The 15,709-nt window shown below is 39.6% G+C and overlaps 1 protein-coding gene across 1 annotated transcript in view; it reads right to left on the bottom strand.

Moving 5' to 3' along the window:
• The window catches only part of LOC118771111 (sodium channel protein type 4 subunit alpha-like), a 121,640-nt gene that overhangs the window by 12,501 nt on the left and 93,430 nt on the right, over positions 1-15,709 (bottom strand). Inside the window, exons 18-20 of the mRNA XM_036518988.1 lie at positions 15,141-15,261; positions 9,875-10,029; positions 8,132-8,305 (exon numbers count right to left, since the gene is read on the bottom strand). Coding sequence (XP_036374881.1) covers positions 8,132-8,305; positions 9,875-10,029; positions 15,141-15,261 — 450 coding nt within the window. The remainder of the gene's footprint in view (positions 1-8,131; positions 8,306-9,874; positions 10,030-15,140; positions 15,262-15,709) is intronic.

A 15,709-nucleotide genomic window follows, 5' to 3' on the forward strand; every position in this document is an offset into this window, starting at 1 on the left:
GAATGACACCTACTCCCCCAGATCTCTGCCCAGCAATGTTTGCTTACCTCCCTCAGTGCCCCCGCAGTGGACCTCTACAGGAACATGGAAAGACTCTGGGAACTGGCCGTATTACCCTACCCCGGTGAGAAAGCAGTTACACAATCCCGACATGATCAGGAGGCCGTCAACCTGCTTGAACCAAGGACCATCCGGCAGATGGAACAGCTAGAGTGACACTCTTGGATACAAACATCGTCTGGTCAACTATGTACTTCCCACAATGCGCAACATCTACATGGTGCTCGCCAGCCAGTACAACCCCCTGGGGTACCTCATCCCCTTCACAACCCAAGCAAAGGTTCTGGTCCAGCAGCTGTGGGACAAAGAACGTGATTGGGATGACCTCCCAGGAGACCCGCTGAGAGCCTGGGAAACCTGGGAGGGTGAGTTAGTAAACCTGCCCCAGATTAGCCTTCGCCGATGTTAAGTGTCGGCAGTGAAAGACAACCAGAGGTGGACACGCCAGCTTCAGAAAGTAAAAGTCCTGCCACGTATTTGTTCTAGCCATTCACTAGACAAGGTGATTTCACTAATTAGCTCCTCTCCCTGGCTGAAGAGTTGTGCTAATTAATTTCAGCAGGTGTAATCAATGGCTAGAACAAATATGTGGCAGGATTTTTACTTTCTGAAGCCAGGGTGCCCACCTCTGAAGACAACCCATCAGTCAGGAGAGAAGTCCACATCTTCTGTGATGCCTCTGAATGAGCCTACGGTTCTGTGGCATACCTGTGCTCAGAAGATGACCAGAGCCAGATGGAGATCGCCTTCCTAACAGCCAGGTCTCAGATGGCTCCCAAGCAGCAACAGTCCATGCCATGACTGGAACTGTGTGCCGCCCTAACCGGGGCCCAGCTTGCCAAACTGCTGCAGCACAAGCTCACCATTGAGATCCAGCGCACAACTCTGTGGACACACTCCACAAACATCCTTTCATGGATGCAATCAGACACCTGCAGGGTCTTCATGGGAACACGGGTGGCTGAAATTCAGGAGCTCACCAATTACCTGGCTTGGCGCTATGTTGACTCTGAACTCAACAGATGGGGCCAGGGATCACAGTTCCTCCACCAGACACCCAAAAACTGGCCCACCAGACCAGCTGGATCAGAAAAAGAGGATGCTGCAGAGCTGTGGAGTCCCAGTTTCTGTGGGCTTGTATTGATCAACACAAGCCTCTCCCTCCTAGAAGCCAGTCAAGTCAGTAGCTCTCGAGAGCTACTGGATGGACTGCTCTGTCCCTTCATGGGGCAGCTGATCAGGCCGGTGAGCCTGAGGCAGAGGTCCAGCTCTTCAAGAAAGCTCAGCGAGGCAGCTTTCCAGAAGAGCTCACTGATGTGGAAGCAGGCAAGCCAGTGCCATTCAGCAGCCACCTCACAGCCCTATCACCTGAGTTTTGGTGGCTTCAAGCCTGATCGTAAGTCCTGGACTCTGCGAGGAAGGGGGTCCAGTCAACATCACCAACAAAGCAGCGCAAAATGGGAGCGACGGTGAGCTAAGCCAGTGGTCCCGAAGGCAGTGGACCTACCCTCTGCTCGCCTGCAACCCTCCGACTCAACCAACATGGCCAACCTGGACCCCATTACCTCCTCATCATGGGGCGGCGGGACACCTCCCTGCCGCAAGTAACCTACCCAGACACTGAGCTCCTGGGTTGAACACGGTGGCGGCACAGCCAAGTCCATAGGAACACCAATAGGCCACCAATAGGAACCCCAACAGGGCCAAGGATTTGGGACAATATAAAATTAGTGGTGACCACCCCCACCTCAGTAATACACCAATTCCTGTGGGGTGAAGAACTGGGGACTAAAGGGACTAAACCCTTGGGGACAGATAGTTTTGTTGTTGTGTGCATCTATGCCTACATAAGTGTCAGCTGGTTGTATTACAATTGTCTGTAGAGAGAGGAGGGTGATATACATTTATACAATAATGTAATCATAATGCACTGTAATTATGATCATGTTTGTCTGATTTGTACTGAAACAAAGTATATGTTTTTGTAAGACTACATGTTAGCGTCGCAAATTGTTTTTACAGTAGACTACACTGTTGTGGAGCAAATGGCAGACAATTATTCTCCCAGAAGTCTGGCTAGCTAGCATCAATTCCTCTACATGCATGCAGTACTGTGTAATCAGAATGGTACACACCTAGGACCTCCTGCAGTTGTGGACAGGACTGCATCCAATTGTTGGCCTTGTTGCGTATGCGCAGTAGTGTAAGGTGGCGGCCCCTTAAGCATTAGCAGCCTAGCCACTACAAGCTCACAGCCAGATTGTGTATACCGCGGCTGTGAGAGAAGCACTGTGCTGCAGACCGAAGAGTAGTATTCCAATTGCATGCAGGGGAAATGTGCGAATACATAGCAGCTATTTCGTCAAGTTGTGTTTGTCCTTTATGTATAAGTGTTCTCATTGCCATAAACATTAACGCAGTTACAGTCCTTACGTTGGTAATTGGATACAATATAAAGATATTCCAGTGCAATGTACTTTGCAATACCATCCAAATGCCTACATGTTCCTATTGTGCATAGAAGATGTAAATGTATATCTTATAAATAATATTGCGCATTGAGTATATGCTCCATCGATTGTAAATTATTGTTCCTCCTGAATCTTTCCATGAAAAACAAACAAACAAACAAAAACAGACACACACAACCAAGTTCATGGGTGAAACTACCCCCTCAGTGTCTGTCAGGTATACGTATCAGCTTTGAAGAACTTTCTAACATGCTGTTCATAACTCAATACCTGATGTCTTTTTTATGCCTATTGTCTCTAGGTCAGAGGAAACTATCGATACTGAGTTTGAAACAAAGTGCCTCATTCAGCCATTTCAAACTGCACATTCCCACAATATTCCAATGACGTATAACCAACTGCTCTTCACATAAAATAACAATGGACAGTCACCTTTAGTCACAGAATGCCTTGCTATTGACAGTTTAAGCAAGAAATTTACATGGAAACTTAAAAAAATGCATCTTGTAATGGTCATGCTTATATTCAGTTACAGAGACTTTCAACATGCCTGCTGGGTGGTATGTTGGAATCTGGATTTGAGCTCTGCAAGGTCATCCAGGAATTCCATGTAGGTATATGATATGTGTTAGAGTGCACTTAAAGCTATTCTGTATACTGTTCATAGGAGTTTACCTCAAAAGTCTGAAAATGAAACAGAAGAAAAGTACTTTGTTGCTTTTCTTCTTGACCTTTCACAATTTGTATTATAATTATGTGTTTGCACTGTGTTCTACTGCACTGTATCTGTGGTTATATTGTCTTTATAGGAGCCGCTTGAAAATAAGATCCCCTTTTTTAGGCTTTTATCTTATCTTGTAAACTTTCTATAAATAACAACACCAAGTAAACAGACGTTATAAGATTATTTTCCACCAGGTTTTAGCTTCAAAGAAACACTTTGCCTGAATAGGTCTTTGAATATGACTGTTAATATGCATGCTATCGAAAACCTTTACAGGAATGGTCTTAATTGTCATTTGCTTACAAATTTTTGCCCGCAAACTATCTTAAACTTTTCCTAAAGTGACACCCATCTAAAGTTGCCTAAACTGAGCTTGCTGTAAATTGATTCCTTCTGGGAACAGAGCAACAGTTTGTGGATTGTATTTTGATTCTGAGTCTGAGGGTAAGGTTGACCCTCAGTACCATGAAAACACTCTGTTCTACTGGATGTGCAATTGCAGCAAAGCAGGCACTTTGCAACAGAAAGCAAAAATGAGACATAGAGACCAACACTGTCATAAAAGATCTGCAGAAGTGAGAATATGTACTTGAATTTTGAGTTCTCTCTCAACAGTTTACATTATATCTACTCAGATGCAAAATGGGTAATGATCTGCAGCATGAAGCACATGTAGACAAAATTCATAAGTGTTCAATAAAAAAACAACAGTTGAAACATTACAAAATAACACATTAAGCAGATAACTTAAATATTTGTGCATTATCTTTATTGTGTCCCTAGTACATCCTTTCATAAAATCTATGTTGTTGCTGAAAATTACTTTTATTTTGAGCTCATCAGTGAATGGTTGAATAACATAACACTACTTTTCCTGAAAATATAAATAAATACAAAAACAAGATATTGCCTTATTTTCTTGTTAATTTTATGTTGCAGATATCCAAAGAGGCACAGTGTTGGGTACTTGTATTGCCATCAACATCCTCTAATGTATTATATTGTTGCAATTCCATTTAACAGAGCACAACATTAGTCTGCAGACTGGGAGCATTTCCAGATGTAAAGATATTTTTCTTGTTAAATATGAAATCGGAGGATACACCAGCATTTTAGCAGAAACACGGAATACACAGCAAACAGCTCAATATGGTGCTTGTGACTGACGTTAATTTGAATATATTTTTTGAAGAATTGGGTGATAATATGTGGCATTGTAGGTAACCCTAAGGCAGTTAAAATGTCTTGTCTGTAATAATTGTGAATGTGACAAGAAGGATATTGCTCAAAGATATAACGCTATTTTAATAGCCAAAACATTGGTCTTTGTGCAAACGTACCCTGTTTTTGGATGCATTCAAGCACTTAGTTCTGGGGGCGTTAAAATATTCAGTAAGCTTATGTTCAGACTACCTCTTTACATGTTATCCACAGTCAAGCCAGTAAATTAACCTGCTATGGAACGTTTGGTGACTGGGACAAATATATCTGTTTGAATTCAACGCTCCATAGTGGTTTAATGGGATGTTGCCCCCTCACCCAAGCTAGGCCTCCCCTGCTCCCTCAATCAGAATAGCAGATGAAGAAAAAAAGAAGCCTAGAAAATCATTTTGAAATAGAAAATGAAAATAAATGTTGGTAGATGTTGGTAAATATATCTGTCCAATAGGTGTGACATGTGGTTTTGGGACATTCTACAGTAAACCCACTGACTCAATAAATGTGTGATTATTTATTAGACATTTTTCTAGGCTAGTATGCTCTATTCTGTGCCCAAACCAAACAAAACAGAGGTATTCTACTGTTGAATGGCCCCAGGGTAAATGGTATGGTTGAGAGCAGAATGTAGTCCCTGTGCAAAGCAATTCAGATATAATATGAAAGGAATGAACATATCACAGACCACACACATATATGTAAGTATGTGCATGTAAACAGATGCACATACATACATACAGTCATATATACATTGTAAATATGTATACATGCATATTAGAATGTGATTTTATAAAGAACTTCAGATTTAAAAGACCAATTATCTTAAGGTAAATAAAATAACTTCTATGTGCTTTTTTTTCTTGTTACAATTTAGCAGGCTAAGAAAAAGCCATCTCCATTTCTTTATAAAATGTGAGGGATACAATTCAAGTGTATCTACAGAAGATTGGTGTGAAAACAAATCTGTTGAAGTTTTTAATTTTGCATATTATTTAACTGGAAAGCTAGGCTGGGTAGAATCAGCCTCAACCCCAATATAACATTTCTAAATATTACAGTGAGGAATGACTGTGGAGGTAAGATTTCTATGGGGGAGTACTCAACATTGAGCTGAGTTTTAAAGATAAGCAGAGTCATGGTGGCTTATCCTCATTACACATTAACATATTGCCTGTCACTACTTCCTAGGGCTCAATGAATACCACTGCACAACAGTCTGAGATGCTAATGCCCAAGTTACATCTTACAGCAGTATGTTTTTTCATAACTCATTCTATAACCGAATAACCAAATTAAGTGCGGCTTAGTCAGTTCCTTTGGATAAACTACACTGTAAGTTTTGTGGTGCCCAGAATGAACAAAAGCTATTGTGAAAGTAATGAAGAGATCAGGTCTGTGCCATAAATAATTTTTCACCTGTTACAGGTCCATTCCTGCTGACAAAATATTTTTATTTTACTTTTTTTGATGAGCTATTGCTAATTAATACATTTAGGGGAATAATCAATCCCCTTGTTATCCCCTTGCTACAAACTAAATTTGATATATTTGTTTTTATGCTATTTTGATGAAAACAGCAAAACTTACAGTAAATCTGTTAATAGCTGATGAAGTACATCAATAGATCTTCTATAGATAATGTAAAGATTAAATGACAATGCAGTTCTATTTGATATAAAAGCCAAGGTCAAATTGCTTCTTAAAACAGTCAGTATGACACTGGATTCAAAACCAGTGCATTCCTTACAAATTACTTGAATTTTTTTTTTTTTTTTTTGATTTAAGATCGACAGTGGCTTTTTATATCTCCATATGACAGACTTACTGTACAAGCAGCTGTGATAAAGATGTCCTTTACACCCAACCAATGGAAGAGGCAAATGTGCTACTCACCTCTGTGAGCTTAACTAAGACTTACCCTATCATAAGAGGTGTCTGTGGCGATCTGTGTGACAGTAACAGGGCGGGTAACATAGGAGGCAGAGTGAGGACTTGCACATGGAAACACCTCTCTCTCTCTCTCTCTCTCTCTCTCTTTCTCGCTCTCCAGGTTAGGCTATGAGGTTTGGTGGTACACGGATAAACAACCTTGAGCTTTTACCATCAATACTGTTTATAAACCAACTAACCTCAGCATTCAATCAACATGATTTTGACTTTGAAGGCTGAATGCGAGTGCTTCTTCAAAACAATCTGGCAAGTTCAGAGTTTGAGAAATCAGAGTCAGAGAAATTGATTGTAATAAAAAATGAAAAGTGATCATATTTCAAGCCACTCATTTTTCAGTCAAGACTATCATCAGTTAATTTTGTATATACCTTTCCATGCTGAGTTAAAATAAACCCCTTTACATCCAATTAAAATTTATTTGTACATAAGTTAGTCATACCAAGGTGTGAATTCGTCACACCACTGTTTTGTTTTTTTTTTGGTTATTTTACAATGACAATGACCTAGACCCCTGTCCAAAAATAAATGAGCAACATACATTCATAACTCTTTTTTATAAAGGTCTAACATGACCATGTCTTTCAATTAAATAACAAAGCATTATAAATTCTAGGTACAAATTTGTCATCAGCAAGCAAACCAATATCACAGTCCAAAACTTTTTTTTTCACACTCCACTTCAGCATATATACTTGGATCTCCCATCATGATGTTTTCATTGTGTACTGTAAATGTAACTGAATCAAAATGTACCACTGTATTGCACTTGACTGAGTTTAAGAAGTTATTCAGCTCTCTTCCACTAGTTAACTGAAAATGGAGGCAACAATACTTATGAATGATATGACACAATCCAGACAGCTGCAGTCACAAGGTGTTAATGATGGTCAACTAAAATACAGTTTGATCAACTTTCACCAACAGCACCCTATGCTTGATTGTGTTTACACTTCTATGTGCACATGTATTTTAACAGGAAAATGCAGACAAAGTTTAAAAAAAACACAGGTTCATAGAATTAAGCAATCTTCACATTGCAGACCCCTCAAAAGTGAAAATAAATAAAACCAGGTGGGGAAAATCAGATAAAAACAATGAATTAAATTAAAGCAAGCATTCTTTGCTCTGATAGCAGAATTCAATATTGAGCACACCTGACAATAAAACATACAGTACTCTTCTTTACTTGAACAGCAATGAACCAATGTTCATTCAAACCAACAGCAATTTTTCTTGTTCATGATCTTGTTTATAATTAAATGAAAGAAGCCTGCCATGAAATCATAGAATATTAATTTTACCTTGATGATTATATATTAATGAATATAAAGGTGAGATTTAGTCTTGCAGCAAGTATGTTCGCAGCCTGCCATTTCTGAACGCTAATAATGCACTTTGAAACATACAAATACTTAAGATTCAAACATGAAGTTTCTAAATTTCACACAATTGATCCAATGTTTCAAAATAAAATAGGAGAATATTCCATGTGAGCAACAATTAAAATGCCATGACTTACAACATTATTACAATTATTGGATATTCATGCAAAGAAATGTGAAAAAGTGTTCTTTTTATCTTCATTTTTAAGCTACATAAGTATATTGTGTATTTAGATATCCATTCATTTGAATATTGAATTAAAATCTGCTTTATTACAATAAAGTCTGTGAATGAATTAGAAAACAAAGATAGATATTATACTTACATCCACTATGAGAAAGTCGAGCCAGCACCAATAGTTGGTGAAGTATTTCTTAAAGCCATATGCGATCCATTTCAGAAACATCTCCAGGACAAAGATGTAGCTGAATACCTTGTCTGCATACTCCAGAACAATTTTGATCACCTTCCGCTGCTCTATATAAATGTCTTCAAATGCCTGTCAGAGAGACAAAGAAGCAATGTTTGGCAACTCTCTACAGTAAACTAGCTGCACATTGCAGTGTAGGGCTTCATCTACAGTTTTGGGAAGACACAGGATACTCATATTAGAGGAATGGCTTTGAATCCTCCTTTTTGGTCAGAGAAGTAGAGGGTCCTCATTTTCAGTGATATCTGAATAACTAGATATTGTTAGTCAAACACCTCTAGTCAAACATGCTACATGCTGTAAAATCCTTCACATTTGGGTGCGATATGATTTACACTTTAATTATTTAACTCATCAACATGCTGAGATATATCTGTTCTGTTGGGTGCAAATACATACAACAGAAACAGACAAACAAACACTGACGAAAGCCTGTGATATGCTAACACATTCATGCTGACTGTTATATTAATTATATGATAACAAGTACCCTATAAAATAGAAAGAATAAGAAAAGTGATGTTTCAGTTACAATGAACAAAGCTTTCCATGCAATAACCTTAGAGTGTGTTTTAGTAACAGCAATGATATAGAGTGATCCAACAACCCAAAGGAAGCCTTCTCTGTTGCCAGGCAAAATGTTAAAAGCAGAATTCAGTTTCACCTATTTATATGATCTTATCTTTGAGTAATGCATTTAACCAAGCTAAATTTGTGATTCAAACAAGTCACAAGCTCTATGTACACTGAAATCAAGAAAAATAATGTGCAAGAATTAAAAATGGAACACTTGCTTCATTCTGTTTCTCAAAGTTAAGGATATAACAGCAACTGTTAGACTGCATGTTACATGTCAGTCAATCAGACAGGTATTTAGTTTCACCCGTTAAAGTTTTCTCTGAACCTCTAAACCACTCTCCAGGGAATACTTTTAGCACAGAGGAAACTCATTGGTTGGAAGGATAATTGCTATACAGTAGTTTGCCTTCTATAATATGTCAGATGAAGGTCATTATTTCATTATTATTGACATTAACATTAATTACAATGTAAGAATATTACACGCCAGTATGCTCCACGCAAATAATAACATGTGGGGGTTGTTGAGTGGGAGTTTCTCAGCTGGACAGAGAGCTGAAGGTATTTTTAACATGCAACAAACCTAAAAATCACTGATTTTGTTCTCTGGCTGCAATGTATATGTTTCCATCCTGTACTTTGATGTCTCATTTTGTTTTCTAATTGTATAATCTTTATTTCTATTTTGATCAAAGATTTATTTTGATCAAAGATTTGGAAAAAAAAAGCTGGCAAGACATTCCTCAGGTATCACTGTTAATGAAGTAATATGCATGTAAATTTTAAGAGTGTTCTCCAAAGACAATAGTAATATCATTTTGAAAACAAATACTACAAGAAATTACAAAGAATACCATAGAACAGTAAAGAGAAGTAATGTTGTTGCTTTGTGGAAAAACAAAAATTGAAAAGAAAGAAAAATATCTAATTACTATTTTACAGTAATTTACTATTTTTGACTGCACAACCATGTGTCCAATCAGAAGACCTGACACTGAGGGGTGGTGAGGACAACAGGGGTCAGAAGGCAGTAACCATAGCAACCGTCTACTGTCTCACCAGAGCACCGCTGCTGAGCAGGATCATGAAGATGATGAAGGTCTCAAACCAGCTGTGCTCCACAATCTGGTAACAGGTCTTCCTTAGCCGCCACCACACCTGGCCAACACCCTGCATGATGTCGATCTCACAGCAGGAGAATTGCCGCAGGCAGACTGTCAAAGACCAAGAAGAAAGAAAGAAATATTGGCATTTTGCAGACTCTTAGTGCTCAGGCAAGGCCAGGTACAAGCAAGCCAACAGCAAACCAATCAGACAAGGCCAGTTACAACAATGTCAACAAAGCTCAGACATCCTCTACATTATTGCCACTGCCAAACTGGCAGAAACCTTTTCAATGAAGAGTTACAATCTGCTATTATACAGTGAAATTTATTACCAGTGAGAACTTAACATCAGAAGGACAAAAATCTGTGAATCAGAAAAAAAGATGTTATTTTGGATTCCTGTCATTGTATACTGTCACCATATATTTGAATGTAAATGTAAATATTCACATTTGCTTTGCTACTGCACTAAACATACTGTCTAAAAGCTTGGTGACTTTTCACTGTTTTAGCCATAGAACTAGCCATAGTGCCTTGTGGGACATAGGTGACCTGAAACACAAACACGTGAGCACACAGACACGACCACCCAGAGGGGGACACAGTAATCCTCCAAGTCAGAGGTCAAAATGTCATTGTGCTCTTGTCAGTCTGACCTCGTCGATAACATCTGACCAATGCCAAGGGAGCAGGGCTCAGCCAATGGGATGGGAGGACGTGACAATGAGCTCCCCTCTCTGCACTTTGCCGGCCCGGATCTAATCCAGCTTTAGCCGGGGAGATGACCGGGCTAAGTGTCTTGGGTAATCTCATAGCACCCCTTAATCAGATAGGAATGCTAGCGCACACCAGAGCAGCCAGTATCGGTTACTGGACACTTTAAAAGCCCTCTGTCACATCGCCGAGGGCTGTCCTCAAATCTCATTACAGGCCCCGGCGCTCATGCCACTGTCTCCGCTACGGGCCTCCGAGCTTCCACAAATCAACTTAGTGTCCACTGGGCCCCGGTAACAAAAATACGGAAACTCTATACATGCCACTCCATTTGTGAGGGAGGGCCGGTGCTTTCTTGGCAGCGGCAGAAACTCAGTGTTCAGCGCCAGTACTTATCAGGCAATTAACAGCCATTACGCCGAGCTCGGGGGTTGCCGATGATGGAGGCGACGCATTATGCGGCTGTCACCGCCATTACGTAAGAGCAGAGGACCTGCTCTTGCACATCACTGCTTTCGGACTGCTTTTAGATGGTGAGATCTTTGCATCAATTAAACTGGTTTTGGATGGCAATGAAACCCACACTTATACACACATACATACACAGACACACTTATATATATACATACACACACACACACACACGCACACTCACTGAGCACTTTATTAGGAACACCTGTACACCTGCTTATTCATGCAATTATCTCATCAGCCAATTGTGTGGCAGCAGTGCAATGCATAAAATCATGCATAAAATAATGCAGATACGGGTCAGGTACATATGACACAAAATGTATGTATACATACAAACTGTGTGTGTTTGTGTAAAATGTGTGTGTGCATAAAGCTGCTTCACATTTTTTTCCAGTGCTATCCAAAACCAGTTAAGCAGAAATGTTTGACCAGACAATTTGCCGGAACCGGACATTGACCGGAACCCTCACAATCCAAATTTCATCTAAAATGCTGTTGTGCCTTTAAACTTTAAACCCTTGTAAACTCTGTTCATTTACTGTGTGCTGAAAGAGCTTCTGCCATGGCTCGTTTTCACATGCACATGAACCTTTTCCCCAACAGTGTGAATTATCTTCCAGTGCCAGCTACTGCATATACATCTGTATACATGAAATATGGAATAATTGATTACCCTCCACAGAAGACCAACAGGAGCTTATTAATCACTGTACATTAACAGGTACGAAAGGGGACTGCACCTTATGCCTTCCTGGAAAACAGCAAGCTCTAACTGCACGTTAATGCTGCGCTTTGGGGAAACACTGGTGCTGCAGTGGAGCAGACTGAGCCAATCCTTCCAAACTCGCGGGCACCCTTGTCTTACTGTCTTCACAAAGGTGACAGAACCACTCAGCACACTGTCGATTCTTGTCACCAATGCTGAATCTCAGAGTGCCCATTAAATCTATGGCAACCACTGCAAACATCGGCATGTTTTTTTTTCCCCTTTTTCAAGACATACATTTAAACATAATTACTTAGCAGATGCTTTTATCCAGAATGATTTACATAGGTTCCAGTTTTTACGTGTTATCCATGTTGCATGTTATACATTTATAGAGATGGAAGTTTACTTTATGGATATTTACTGGGGCAATTCTGGGTTAAGTACTTTGCCCAAGGGTGCAGGAGCTGTGCCCCAGCGGGGAATCGAACCAGCAACCTTTGAGTTATGAGCCCTGCTCGTTAGCATTACAACACACTGGTGCCCGTTTCTCGTGTGTGCGCGGGCTGGAACAGTGGCTTGGAAAGAAGTCATTGTTTTGCTGTACAAAAACTGGATCGGAGGTTGATGTCCTCTCCAGTAATCCAGCTGTCTAATGTAAGCTGAGAGGTGGTGGCAGAGTCACAGCTGAACAGAGATGCAGGTCGATGTCCTGAAAGATTGCATAAGGCAGTGCACCGAGGGGAGGCAGTGAAAATGGTTTGACCTCATTAATGCATCCCACGAATTCCAAATAAGGAGTGATTTCTCACATTTCTGTATACCCACCCACCCAACACACACACACACACACACACACACACACACACACACACACAGAGTCACCTGCGATTTCCTGGTTTAAGATGGCCCCCTTAATGCAAAGATCCAGATTGAATTAACATACACCTACAAAATAACTTCAAAAAACTAATGGAAAATATTGCTGTTACCTCTACCATGCAGTGGACTCAAACACATAAATACCTATGGTTTGGACTATTGTGATGATATCTAATTAACCAGAGTATGGAAGAGGAGTAAGTACAGTCCACCGGTTACAGGACTAAAATAGGAATACGTCGTGTTTGTCTATGTGATGTATCTGTAAACAGTGTTTGCACTTATCAGTTATGGAGTTATAGGGAGTTACCTGTAGTAGGTCTCCAAACTGAAACATGTTTCATTTACTTTAGTGAAAAAGAACACAAACCGGTTTGAAATTCTTATCGGATTCCCAAACTATAAATCATCTCACAAAGAAATCATGTGGACCTGAATAGTTCAATGTGAAATTAGTTCATTGGATTTTCACATACACTCCCGCAAGGAGTATTGCACACTTACATTTTATGTGATGTTACCCTTTAATGTAATTAAATATACTGTTACTAGTAGTAGTAGTAGAGCTGGTGATTGTATTATTTTTTTATACCAGTTGCTTTTGTGAAGGCATTTTCCTGACTGATGCCTCTCCATGTATGGGGTAGAAACTCTTGCTTTCCCCGAAATAACTCCCCTCCTCAGAGGTGAGAATGTTCCCCGTTTCAAAGCAGCGGTATGACGCCTGCTGTAATTACTGTGTTTCAGAGCAGATTGAGTCTGTGCTAAATAACAGAGGAGTGGTCTGCCTGCAAGACGTTTCCCTGCAGTTTACTGAAAGCCCACTTATATGCGAGATGATTTCAGGGAGGTAGATTTGCAAAATGTATATGGATAAGTTTGTCCAATGTATTCTATAACTACATCTGCTACTATTTTGCAGGCAATTGCCTTTTGGTGTAATCAGCATTTAAGGGGAATCGTGCAGTATGGTAATCCCTTAAAAACAGGTTTTTAAACACTGTAAATTGTCAGATCTAAAATACATAACATCTGTAAATAGATCACCTCTCACTTTCATATGAGACTGCACATTTTCGAATGTATTCTATTACATGTGTTGTAAAAAAAAAAACCCTGCTACAATACACTAAGCAAAGCTATATAAACAGAATAAAATCTGAGATGATTGATACATTTCCTGGATAGGTTTTCATTAATTTTCATAATTAACTGAGTGTTTGGCTGGAACAAATCCATCTGGCACACACTCACTGCAGCAGCAGAGCTGAACATACTGTAGCATAGCAGCCCAACTGGATGCTTGTGCTATGATACCATTTTTCTTCATCGGTAGTATTTTTATTTTCATCCAACTTCTTCCCTCCTACCAGGAGCCTGATTGTTTGATCCTGCTCTTCATTATCTCAGGGTTTTGCCAGTATTGGACTATCACAATATGTAGGGTTGCATGTAAAAATCTGTAAGCCTATTCTGTCTTTGTTCAGGGCATGCTATGGGTCTCAAAGACAAGTTAGACATGGAGAATTCAGACACCATTTTATGTTTTAAATGCACAAACACACATCTGTCTAGATGGGACAATAAGACCTACTGTTGCAGGAAGTGAGATCCTCTGAACAGATTTCATGATGGAGCAATAGCAGATTTACTTAATTGTTTGCATTAAAAACATAACATGAAAGCCCAGTTCAATATTTACACAAAATACCAAACATGATTTTATAAGGACATGAGCAAGTAGCCCATATGTTCACTGGCAGGGTTTGTTATCAGATCTTTGCAAACTAATTAGGAAATCGAAGAATACCTGTTCTAATTGGAAAAATTAGGCTGACAAGATAAGAAAGGCTGATAGAATGATCTGGCAAATTCTAATCTAATTCTAATTTCTACAAAGACTTTTACCCTTCCAAGAAAGACATGCACCTGGGATATATCCTCTGCCATATCTGATCATATCCATATAGATCCAATGCCACAGAATAGCATTTGTCATTATCTACAACATATGAATTACCTTCAGGGTAAGACAGACATATCAATATATTACACTTATTTGACTATTAAAACTATGAGTGTTTCACATAGAATACACATATTGTAAATGGTGACAAACGTTGGGTTTTCACTATAATGGAATAATTTGAATTTTCAGTTGGACATTTAGTGGATATTGCCTGAAGTGATTCAGGTCAAGTGTCTTGCACAAAGAAACAACAGAACCCTTGTTGGGATTCAAACCTGCAACCAGCTGGTTACCACTCAATTACACCACTTTGTTGCATTTCCAGCTTGCATTGACCTTATTATGGTTTCATGAACATATAGACCTTGTAATTGTTATACAAACATATTCACCCTATGATGGTCTTATGAACGTGTTTAAAGACACACTCAAAGGCATAATAAAAGTCTTATCCACATACATCAATATACTCACATTCAGGGAAGCAGTCGTCTGGTTCCATTGTGTCTTCAGCCAACTCGGAGTACTCGTCCTCCTGCTCTCCTGGCTTCCTCAGGTCCACTGTGCTGCCCTCTGATAGGCTGACCTCGTCTCTCTGGGTGAGGGGCAAAAACAAGCCTATCAGTCCAGCCAATCAAGGCCATAACAGTGCACAATGGAGGTAACCTCACCATCAAAGTGTGACACAAGGTGCTAATTGACACTCTGTTGGCCTGTTCACATGTGCTTCAAGCTTGATAATTATATCACCAGACAAGCTTTAGACTTTCAGGCAAGAATACCACACAGCTCCAGATATACATCAATTCAATCAAATGTCAGAGTGTTATTCGCCCACTCTTTGCCATGCAAGCTATGCCATGGAGTCTGTAATGTTTTAAACTGGGGTGTTTCCATTGGTCTTGTAGAGAAGCTGGCCGACACTTCTCCCATAAATGATCCAAAAAGAACAAAAGGTTTAAAAAAAAAAAAAAAATTAAAATACAACAAACCAAAGACGAAGAAACCAGCCTACACCAACAGCAGAGACAAAACAAGCCTTA

This window comes from Megalops cyprinoides, chromosome 24 (assembly GCF_013368585.1).
Source record: "Megalops cyprinoides isolate fMegCyp1 chromosome 24, fMegCyp1.pri, whole genome shotgun sequence".
NCBI lineage: Eukaryota > Metazoa > Chordata > Actinopteri > Elopiformes > Megalopidae > Megalops > Megalops cyprinoides.